This window comes from Mya arenaria, chromosome 12 (assembly GCF_026914265.1).
Source record: "Mya arenaria isolate MELC-2E11 chromosome 12, ASM2691426v1".
In the NCBI taxonomy this organism is placed as follows: Eukaryota; Metazoa; Mollusca; class Bivalvia; order Myida; family Myidae; genus Mya; species Mya arenaria.
Window position 1 is genome coordinate 54,851,857 of NC_069133.1, and position 12,772 is coordinate 54,864,628.

Sequence of the window (12,772 nt, forward strand, 5' to 3'; positions counted from 1 at the left end):
CAATCGTAAGGGCACACAGTACTGGGGCACAATTTCAACGACATATCATTATTTTTATGAAATAACGTTGCATCCACATATAATTAGGCGCGCTTTTCATGGAAAAACTACAATTAATGGTCATTTCATATTCTTTTAGGTATGTAATAAAAATAAAAATTGAATTTGTTTCAGTGTAAGATCGCAATATATTTCCACTCATGAACACAAAAAGTAAATCTTTGGTGAAATAAAGCTTTTAGTTATAGCTATATAATAAAATATGATAACAGAAATATATTGCGGATCTTACACTGAACCAGACAATTAAACTCGTATGTCACAACATTCTGGGTACAAAAATAAAACAACAACAAGGGGAATCTAACGCTCACCTTAGTCGAACAATGTAACAAGTGTTGATAAAACACTTTATCTTGTTTTCAATTTCAATTTTCAAACGTACCGGTATAAGCAGGCAATTAAATAACGAGAAAATATGGTCAAGATATGCAATTTATTCATAATGATAATACATTTTTTTTAGATAAAATCACAATTTATCTGTTTTTCGTATTATCAAAATGAGTGTTCGAGTTTGTCATCCCATGCTCGTCATCTGTTTGTACTGGATTCGATCCAACTTTTCTGTAAAAATAATTTTTAGATGAAAAAATGATTGAAATATGAAAAACATTCGATTTAATTAAATGTTAATTTGCAAATTTAATTTCTAAACTCTATTTTAACCTCGGCCAGGTGAGACTGACTATAGCTCCTTATTTTTCACTCAGCAAACATTTATCGGTAAATATGTATTCAAAACTCTAGATATTGTTCATTTAACAAATATTTCATTTACAAATTATTCAAATCGAAATCATGACGGTACGCTTACATCTTCGCCTTGTTCTTGAAGTACACGCCTAAAGTGACCACTAGAGCGATAAGGACGGTCACTCCTGCAACTGCCCCTCCTATAAGAGGTATGTTACTGCCAGCGTCTTCAGGGCCTTAAACAAACATATAGGTTACGCATCATTACAGACATGATAATTATTTTGAAAGCATAAGTTCCAGGGATGGATCTGGAATTTGACGTCAGAGAGGGCGTTACATATGCCGGTAACCTTTTGACTTGCGTCCATCCCTCGGAACCGAAATTTATTTGGTATAAAAGGTGTGGCGGGGAATGAGGGGGGGGGGGGGGGTAACAAGTTCTAGTCCAAAATGATGCATTTTGGGTGTATCTTATGACTTCTTTCTACTATATTTAAATAAAAAAGAAAACTTGGACGATTTTAAGAGGGGGGGGGGGGGGCATTGTCCACATTGATATTGAAGTTTCAAACTGATCGGTAATATACTAGTACTAAGATTATTTTAAAACAGTGAATGTATATTAATTTCTAGTGGCTCCTAAAAGCATGCTGACACCAGATACTGTATATCATGCTGACACCAGACACTGTATATCATGCTGACACCAGACACTGTATATCATGTTGACACCATACACTGTATATCATGCTAACACCAGACATTGTATATCATGCTAACACCAGACACTGTATATCATGCTAACACCAGACACTGTATATCATGCTAACACCAGACACTGTATATCATGCTGACACCATACACTGTATATCATGCTGACACCAGACACTGTATATCATGCTGACACCAGTCACTGTATATCATGCTAACACCAGACACTGTATATCATGCTATATCATGCTGACACCAGACACTGTATATCATGCTGACACCAGACACTGTATTTCATGCTAACACCAGACACTGTATATCATGCTGACACCAGACACTGTATATCATGCTGACACCAGACACTGTATATCATGCTGACACCAGACATTGTATATCATGCTAACACCAGACACTGTATATCATGCTGACACCAGACACTGTATATCATGCTAACACCAGACACTGTATATCATGCTGACACCAGACACTGTATATCATGCTAACAGCGACACATAGATTACAAACCGTCTCCCACAGTTGCTCCCTGTGTGGTTTGTTGTGTTACGTGTTGTGTAGTTTGTTGTGTCACGTGTTGTGTGGTTTGCTGTGTCACGTGTTGTGTGACGGTAACTGTTGATTCTGGTGGAGATGCTGTGGACGTCTCATTTTGAACGCAGTAATAGCTACCTGGCAATCAAAGAAATAGAAACACATTGGGGTATTTGAAGATTTATTCTAAATAAGTATTTTTTAATAAACGTTTGAATAAAGTAAACGTTTAAACGACCATTACGATGACCAAGTTGTTGAACACTGTGTGATTTTCTACTTTTAGAAAAAAATAATCTTTATTAGCATTTACAGTAAATTAAACCATCCTCAAAACATTTTATTGTAGTATCTTTATCAAATTAGTATCTTTATCAATGTATACATGTTTACATTGTATAACAATTTATATCCTGTAAGTAGGAGCACCTTTGTGTTCAAACTACTTAATAAATCCTGCTTGTTGATACTTGCAGATATAGATATATCGAACTTAGACACACTGGGCCGATTGTTCAGAACTTCGTTAAAGTTAACATAATTGTTAACGTCATCGTTGTTAACTTTCAAATCTTTATTTATCTAGAACAGTTATGTGCATATTTGCGATCGACAGTATTTCTAACGAGGAACGAGACAACTGTTTCACCTGTATATATACTTTATATTAATGTATGAGCATATCTCAAGTCAAGTTAATACCTGTTTATTGTCGGATTTCATGTAACACTTTAAAACATAAGCTATATATAGCTTTAACAGTCATAATCAATTAACAAATAATAAAAAAGTTTACATTTTAAAGTTAACAATGTTGTTAACTGTAACCAAGTTCTGAACAATCGACACTCTTAGGGTGTTTTAGTTCTGAGCATGTTCCTGAAAATACAGTTCCACTTTGAATTTATAATGAAAGAAATCCGTACCGAGGGTGTTTTCACATGTCGCGTTGGGACATAGTGTAATGTCTTTACATTCATTTACATCTTCGTCACAGTTTTTCCCAGTAAAGCCTTTGGGACAGCATGTGAAGTTTTTGTCGTCGTCCGCACCCTTTTTTACGCAAGTTGGGGTGGCGTCTGGGCATGATGCATTTTTACATGGATCGTAGAATGAGCAATTCTTTTCTGTCCAGGGGTCTATGCACAGGCAATCATAACTTCCTAAACAAAAGAGCATTGATTACCAGCGGTAAGTCATGCAGCCTGTAAAACTGAAATACAGTAGTTAAAACGAAGTGGGCAGGGTAAGAAAGTTATTGTGGTTAAGATGTCTGTCTCTCAACCAAGAGGTTGTGGGTTCGATCCCCCCTAGCTAGATGTTCTTCGTCATGGCCTCTCAAGATGGACACACGTATTCTACACAGGAAACAGGGTACTGGGTGATTCTATATGCTATCAGCTTTTGTCACAATCGAGCTAAAATAAATTTGTATAAACTAAAACAAAGTGGATGTCTTCATGGCGAAGAGAACTTAATCATTGTAATTCGGTGAAATATGGGTCGTCTACTAGAAAATGTTACCTGATGTTTTATATAAAAGCATTACTTTAGAAAGGGGATCTCACCGTCCAGCACGTGCCAACTCTGTCCTAAAACGCGTCTTAGCTTCTAACAAAAGTGAAACTATTATTTTAAATAAAAATAAATGAATATGTTTTTATAACTTTTATTTCGGCTGTCTCACCATCAGTGTTACTACATGTTCCACCGTTTAAACATGGTGACAGTTTGCACTCGTCAATATCCGTATCGCAGGAGTCGTCTTCATGGTGTTTTGTCCATCCATCTTCACAAACACATCTGTACAGAAGGACAGAAGCAAACACTTGTTTTTGTTTATCTAGTGTTTATATCGATTTTGACACAGGTGAAAAATAATTATGAAGTTAATATGTATTTACTCGAAATGATTTTGCAAACAACATTCTCTCTCTCTCTCTCTGTCTCTCTCTCTCTGTCTCTCTCTCTCTCTCTCTCTCTCCATCCCTCCCTCCCTCCCCTCTCTCTCTCTCTCTCTCTCTCTCTCTCTCTCTCTCTCTCTCTCAATGTATAGGTTGATGCAAAACAAGCTTATGTTTTGTTTTAATTAATAGCTACCTACGTAGACATAATTACCTCAGTTAAAAAGCACATTGCATCTATCTATATTAATCGCCTTTTAATACGTTTATTTTGTAAAATGAGCAATATTCTGTCAATTAGGTACAGATCAAAATCATATCATATAAAAACATTTTTTTTGTTTTGATAATTTAAGTCAAATGAATTTAACACGATAATGTATTAAAATATTATTTCCTTGCATCTATCTATATTAATCGCCTTTTAATACGTTTATTTTGTAAAATGAGCAATATTCTGTCGTATTTTCTGATTTTAATGAACTTTTACACGTATGATGTTATATCATTATTGTTTTAGTTAACGATTGAACAAATAATCAATAGCGTCTGACAACAGAACTGTGAAAATGTCCGTTTGAAGGACATTTTGGAGATAGTGTACTGTGCACAAAATGACCGCAGTCTGCGCAAAATGTTCCGTTTAAAAGCGTGTACTGTACGTTGACGTATCTAAACTCCCAATAAAAGAAAGTTTTACTTGTATGTCTTATTGGTTGGACTGGTTTCATTGAATTTCCTTTCCACGGCATATCCGTGCTTGCACAACACACCTCCGCAGTTCTGACCCGAATATCCTGGCATACACGCAGTTTTTTCTCCGGTAGAATGCTCGCAGTGTGTTCCGTTCCATCCGCTCAGACACTCACACCTTAAACAATCCAGAAACATCTACATTGGCATTCCCCTATTATAAATGTCATAGTCATCATGGTCATATGGCCGTTATTATAGTATAGTAATTTTTCATTAAGATATGTACAAATAAGATCCATAGTTCATCCATCCATTCGCAATCATCGGATGTTAAATAAGGATGCCAATTGACCCCCATGTTAATTGGGTATCATTTGAAATGGTATGCTATTAAATTACTCAAGTTTCAAAGTTTATTGGTAAACTGACATAAAATAGCCTTTGGCCATTAACAACATAAATGCTAATATGTAAAAAAACGACTCAACAAATTACAGAAAAGCACGTCGAATGGCATGTTGTTGAATGTTTTAAGGTCATAACAGCCATATTTACATCTTCTTCCTCTACACAATAAACCCCTTCAAATGATATCCAAATGATATGGGGTCAAGAGACATCAAACGTTCACATTATTGTACATCGTATAATGAGAATTGAGCGTACATTATATAAAACCTTCTAGTTTGTGACGCATATATCGGTGACATTATTCTACCAAGACTTAAGACAGGGTTTTGTACCAGACTGCACTCAGCCCAAATTTATTGCCTTTTGCAATAGCAATGCTTTCTTTATATGTAATTCACGAAATTTACTATAAAACATACCATGATGCAGAAGATTTCAGCTAGCCTATCTGTAATGTTGGTTTTACCTGTGTTTTTGTTATTTTGGCACGAGGGTGTCACTCCATCCTCCGGGGGAATACCGGTAAATTTCGGACCGAAATCCGGTAAACCGCCTTAATTAGAATAACTTTTGCATAAAAAGCCCAGTATTGCTTATTTTTTTCATTTAAATCTTGGCTTCTCTGGTTATTTCTTGTAACTAACATATTATAACTAACGCGTAGCGAGAAGTACATACATGTGTATATCCGTTATGGTAAGGGTTGAGGTCAATATATATTATATGATGCGTTTAGATCGTTTTTTTATTATTAAGATGAATAGCATTATATCATTGGGTATTGTATGACAACAACTTAAAATATAAATATGATAAATATGATTAATACATGAACACTTCGGAACATAACCCTCAACATATAATAGAACTATGATGAATATGATTTACACATGAAACATTCAAAACAGAACCCTCAACTTATAATATAAATATGATAATTTGGATTTATACATGAAAACATAACCCTCAAATAGTGCTTTGCCTTTTGATGTTTTTAAGCACTTCAGGCCAAGCATAGTTGTTCCAAAAATTGCGCGGACCTCCATCCGAACAAAGCTACATAAATGACATTTTATGCAAACATAAAATAATTTATGGAATTGGTCAAACATTAATTTAGTGGTATTTAACCATGTCAGCATCCTGCATAAATTATTGCCTCAGCCAATCACCTTTGAGTTTTATCTCATGTGGCTCTGAACAGCCAATCGCGATACGTTGTAGCCATTACTGATATATATTTTAGCGTGGGCGAAAGACTCGGCATTTTATTTTAGTTTTCATATAATACACCACCACCATCCCCACCACCTTCCGATTAAATATCTGTCAGTTTACAAGGACGAGAAATGAGCTGATCTAACCGTTTTTCATGTCACATTTAATTGTGAACACATCGTTTAACCCCATGTTTTTCTTCATATTTTCTAGATCCACCAAATTGCTTGGCAAACAGAAACACTAATCATTATGGGCCGCGTATAATTCACGTCTTTACGCTGTTAATCTTTACAATTAAACATTGTTCAAAGTGTTTTTAGCTACATTCGCTTTTCCAATATTACCATTATGATTTATCTACTTTAATAATTAATAGACATAACCAGCGATGGTTCGAAGATTTGACGATTGGTGTCAAACGGGTGGAGTGTTTGAAACATGCTCTTCCCGCGAGCCAAACTACATAATATACGTTTAGGAGTGGTATGACCGAGAATGTTTTTGCATGTATTTTACGAAAACATTTTGTCATATTGACGATTTATTTGTAAATGAATGCCATTTTATTACTTTAATCAATGTTTACTTGTTTTCTTAAGGAATCCGAATCAACTATGCTCTATATGGCAACCTCGAAATCCGGAATATTGTCAAAATGCACTGAATCCGAAGAAATGGGTGTGTTTAGGTGGGCGGTTTTTGGGTGGTGTTTGGGCTGGGGAATAGGTTGAGGGAGTTGACACCTTCTTGGCATTGTTAATGTACCTAAAGCTTCCCACAGTGTTGAAACAGTGACCTCGGTGTGAACATCGGTCCGACATTCCTGCTGTGCACTCATCTCGATCTGATGTACAATTGTCCCCAACGAAACCTGACTAAATTAAAAAAAAAACAATGTCTGGTCTCGTTCACTTGGTTAAAAGACAATGGCTGACTAAATATGGCATTTTTTTTGCAATTTTCAAGAATACGTTGACACCGTACTATTTTGCTCTACTTGATGACATGTTTACATGTTTACCACAAATTCTTTGCTTTTTTACAATCTTGGACATGATTTCATTCAAGAATTTTCATAATTTCTAAAACACACTTTTATCAAATACAATTAAGGTATTCGATATAAAAGTATCCTGGTCAATTTATCGAGCCATAGGCGATGAATGCTAAATTTTGATGCTCGGTCTACCCAAATAATTTTGGCATCATTTGAAACGGTGTTGCTTACTGCTCACGTATATTGAAATGTATTAGTGCATTTTGTATTTTGTCGGAAGTGATACAGTACCATCTGTATAGCAAATTTTCAAGTCCATGAAAGATTGTTCGGCATTAGTTTAACACACTCTTTCTCTATACATCTACCGCTTACCATACCACACTCATGTAGGGTCAGCAGGCCCACACATCAAATAAATACACAGGGCAATTCCAAATCTCAATCTCAACTCATTTTACCACAAAGCATCACAAGTTATTGAAGTATTTTTCAACAGCAAGAAAATGTGAAAGAGTAAAACGCATTTATTTTTTAACAATTATTCAAGTACATTTATGTTTGTGCTTTTTATAATGACAAAAGGTTTGTATGAATGCATTTAATGAGAAAACACTTTTAAAAAAAACATATAAGGTTTTAAATCATTCTATGCTTTCATATGGTAATATGAATTGAGATTAAGATTGCGATTTGACTTTAGTATTGAAGCGATGGTGGGATAACAAAATGATTATGAAAGCATACCATGTTACATGCGCACTTTAATCCAATTTCAAAACATCTTGAAGGGTGCTGTACAAAACAAGGCTTCCCACTGCAGGGTGAAGTCGATGCCATAATCTAAACACCGTTAAGTATACATATATGTAAAAAAAGATATTGAAACATTTGACAGCGAATAATTTTTAAGACCCCTTTCAAATTTGTTATTACATGTACTACGATCATCAAAGTTGAGCCTCTGAAAACTAATCGCATGTAAGAACAAACTGACGACGAATGTATCCTATGAGACATCTTTTTCTAATCGTAAACCATGACTAAGTTTCCATTGTTTTGTGTCAATGATTTTATTCTTTAAAACAATATGATTGTTTGAGTTTTCACTAACTAAGGCAAAACATATTAAAATTGTCACGTATGTTTTACATTATGAAGCCTCTATCTGCATGCAAACAGTCAAAATAATTCAAATTTACCTCTATGACAATTCCGACAAATATCGCAATGCAAATGATTTTGATGTTTAGGGCACCTATTACTGACATGGTGATTGATGCAAACTGAATCAATATATCACTTCACCTACAACGCACAGAAGGAAAAACAAGTCGGGTTAACCCAAAGTGATATGTTTCAGTATTTTTAATCATGTGTCAAGAGACAAGACACTCGATTACAACAAAAGTGCATGATAAAGGAGATGCTATAGGGTAATGCTATCTTGACTTTAGTATCTGCGGTATACTTCAACCTGGGCATGAACAATCCCGCCTGAAACTCGGACTATATTAACCTTCTGCGTATAAGAACGGTTTAATCTAATGAATCGAAGTCTACGTGCATTTTTGTCCACATTCTTTCCACAATGATGTCTAAAGTACATTGAATGAACAATATCGCTGCTTCGATGGAGAATAAATGGTCTGATCAACGTCACTGATAATTTAGTATCAGAGGATGAGCCGCAGAGTGCACAAACACACGTCCGAACTGGATAACAACTTATGAACAAGCGAGAAAGACATCAACATAAAGAAGGGCGGACAATTGAACATTCGGCAATAAGAAATTGTCTTAATAATTATTAAATTTCCTCAAAATTTGTTAAATTCCTTTACGTGCTTTTCATTTTTCTGAGGTTTTCTATGTTAAGACCTAGACTCGATACAAAATTTAATCATTTTCGAATAGTTCATAAACAAGCCAGTTGTTTGGGTGCGTTTATTAAAATAGGTTCTATACACAATTGGTTCAAACACTGTTTCAATGTCATTTATTTCAATCTATAAAATCATTAAATCACTCATTAATCAAATGATTTTTCTTTTAAACTTCATTTAACAATAGCAATTGAAATGAGTTTCAGATATTCTGATTAATATCTTCATTGAACAGCTTAACAATTATTTATCTTATACAGTCTGTTATGTAAGCCAACAGTTCTGAGAACCGTGTTTCATGAGATATTTCTTGTACATTTTATCTTTGCCATGTCCAAAGACTATTGGTTGGCGTTTTGACTGAGTACGGTTCTAGCCCTGTATCCATATGCTATCGGTTACTTCATGAACTGTACTGCAGTTATTCTGGTTGTATTGTAGTGTATTAATTGTATTGTAGTGTTTTAGTTATATCGTAATCGTAGTGTGTTAGTTTAATTGCAGTGTTATAGTTGTATTGCAGTGTTTAAGTTAATTATGTGGTGTAGTGTGTTAGTTGTATTGTAGTATGTTAGTTGTATTGCAATGATCTTGTTTTCCTGCAGTGTGTTAGCTATATTGCAGTGTTATAGTTGTATTACAGTGTTATAGTTGTATTGTAGTGTGTTAGTTGTGCTGTAGTGTGTTAGTTGTATTGAAGTGTGTAAGCTGTATCGCAGTATGTAAGTTGTATTGTAGTGTGTTAGTTGTGCTGTAGTGTGTTAGTTATATTGAAGTGTGTTAGTTGTATTGTAGTGTGTTAGTTGTATCGCAGTGTGTTAGTTGTATTGTAGTGTGTTAGTTGTATTGTAGTGTGTTAGTTGTATTGTAGTGTGTTAGTTGTATTGTAGTGTGTAAGTTGTATTGTAGAGTGTTAGTTGTATTGCAGTGTTTTAGTTGTATTGTAGTGTGTTAGTTGTATTGCAGTGTGTTAATTGTATTGTAGTGTGTTAGTTCTAGTGCAGTGTGTTAGTTGCAATGTGGTGAAGTGTGATAGTTGTGTTGTAGAGTGTAAGTTGTATTGTAGTGTGTAAGTTGTTTTGTAGTGGGTTGGTTGTCTTGTATTGTGTTAGTTGTATTGTAGTGTGTTAGTTGTTATTACAGTGTGTTAGTTGCATTGTAGTGTGTTAGTTGTATTGTAGTGTGTAAGTTGTATTACAGTGTGTTAGTTGTATTGTAGTGTGTTAGTTGTATTGTAGTGTGTAAGTTGTATCGCAGTGTGTTAATTGTATTGTAGTGTGTTAGTTGTAGTGCAGTGTGTTAGTTGCAATTTGGTGAAGTGTGTTAGTTGTGTTGTAGTGTTTAAGTTGTATTATAGTGTGTTAGTTGTGTTGTAGTGTGTAAGTTGTATTGTAGTGTGTTAGTTGTTTTGTCATGTGTTAGTTGTTTTGTAGTGTGTAAGTTGTATTGAAGTGTGTAAGTTGTGTTGAAGTGTGTTAGTTGTATTGTAGTGTGTTAATTGTATTGTAGTGTGTTAGTTGTATTACAGTGTGTTAGTTGCTATGTGGTGAAGTGTGTTAGTTGTGTTGTAGTGCGTTAGTTACATTGCAGTGTAAAAGTTGAATTGAAGTGTGAGAGTTGTATTGTAATGTGTTAGTTTTGTTGTAGTGTGTTAGTTGTGTTGTAGTGTGTAAGTTGTATTGAAGTGTGTTAGTTGTGTTGAAGTGTGTAAGTTTTATTGCAGTGTTTTAGTTGTGTTGTAGTGCGTTAGTTACATTACATGGTTATAGTTGAATTGAAGTGTGTAAGTTGTATTGCAGTGTGTTAGTTGTGTTGTAGTGCTTTAGTTACATTGCAGTGTAATAGTTGAATTGAAGTGTGTAAGTTGTATTGCAGTGTGTTAGTTGTGCTGTAGTGCTTTAGTTACATGGCAGTGTAAAAGTTGAATTGACGTGTGTTAGTTGTGTTGTAGTGCGTTAGTTACATTACATGGTAATAGTTGAATTGAAGTGTGTAAGTTGTATTGCAGTGTGTTAGTTGTGTTGTAGTGCTTTAGTTACATTGCAGCGTAATAGTTGAATTGAAGTGTGTAAGTTGTATTGCAGTGTGTTAGTTGTGCTGTAGTGCTTTAGTTACATGGCAGTGTAAAAGTTGAATTGAAGTGTGTAAGTTGTATTGCAGTGTTATAGTGGTGTTCTATCTTTGAGCTTTGTGTAAATATTTGTAAATGTTTACTTATAAATAATGCATTTCAGGTACAATAAGTCTCCCATGACGTGCTACAGCGTTCAATAACGTTCACGTTGAAGCCGTGTCATGATGATTGCTGTCATCTTCCATTACCTTGAGATAAACACAACGAGAGACACAAAACGAGATACACACAACGAGATACACAAAACGAAATACACACAACGAGAGACACAAAACGAAATACACACAACGAGATACACAAAACGAGAGTCACACAACGAGATACACAAAACGAGATACAAACAATGAGAGACACACAATGAGATACACACAACGAGATACAGACAACGAGATACACACAACGAGATACACAAAACGAGAGACACACAACGAGAGACACATAACGAGATACACACAACGAGAGACACACAACGAGAGTCACACAACGAGAGTCACACAGCGAGAGACAGACACCGAGAGTCACAGAACGAGAGACACACAACGAGAGACAGACACCGAGAGTCACACAACGAGAGTCACACAGCGAGAGACAAATAACGAGATACAGACAATGAGTGACACAAAACAAGAGGCACACAACGAGATACACACAACGAGAGACATACAACAACATACACACAACGACAGACACACAACGAGATACACACAACGAGAGACAGACACACAACGAGAGACGCAACAAGATACACACAGCGAGAGACACACAGCGAGAGACACAACAAGATACACACAGCGAGAGACACACAGCGAGATACACACAACGAGATACATACAACGAGAGACACACAACGAGAGACACACAATAAGATACACACACCGAGATACACACAACGAGATACATACAACGAGAGTCACACAACGAGAGTCAGACACACAACGAGAGTCATACAACGAGAGACACACAACGAGAGACACACGCCGAGAGACACACACACAACGAGATACACACAACGAGAGACACAACAAGATACACACAGCGAGAGACACACAACGAGATACACACAACGAGATACATACAACGAGAGTCACACAGCGAGAGACACACAACGAGATACACACAACGAGAGACAGACACACAACGAGATACACACAACGAAATATATACAACGAGAGTCACACAACGAGAGACATACACACAACGAGATACACACAGCGACAGACACACAACGAGATACACATGATGAGATACATACAATGAGAGTCACACAACGAGAGACACATAACGAGAAACACCAAACGAGAGACAGATACACAACGAGAGACACACAACGAGAGACACACAACGAGAGTCACACAACGAGATACATTCAACGAGAGTCACACAACAAGATACACACAGCGAGAAACACAACGAGATACACACAGCGAGTGACACACAACGAGATACACACAAAGAGAGACATACAACGAGAGTCACACAACGACAGCCACACAACGATATACAC

General features: G+C 35.9%; 1 protein-coding gene across 1 annotated transcript; it reads right to left on the minus strand.

Annotated features, from left to right (window-relative positions):
* Positions 1-539: 539 nt before the first annotated feature.
* Positions 540-8,538, minus strand: LOC128210792 (neurogenic locus notch homolog protein 3-like). Its single transcript, XM_052915144.1, has 9 exons — positions 8,451-8,538; positions 7,996-8,091; positions 7,017-7,126; positions 4,624-4,794; positions 3,707-3,822; positions 2,946-3,182; positions 1,996-2,157; positions 878-992; positions 540-627 (listed from the first exon to the last, which is right to left on the minus strand). The coding sequence occupies exons 1-9, from the start codon at positions 8,517-8,519 to the stop codon at positions 540-542; spliced, it is 1,164 nt and encodes a 387-aa protein (XP_052771104.1). The 5' UTR covers positions 8,520-8,538.
* Between the last annotated feature and the right edge of the window lie 4,234 nt (positions 8,539-12,772).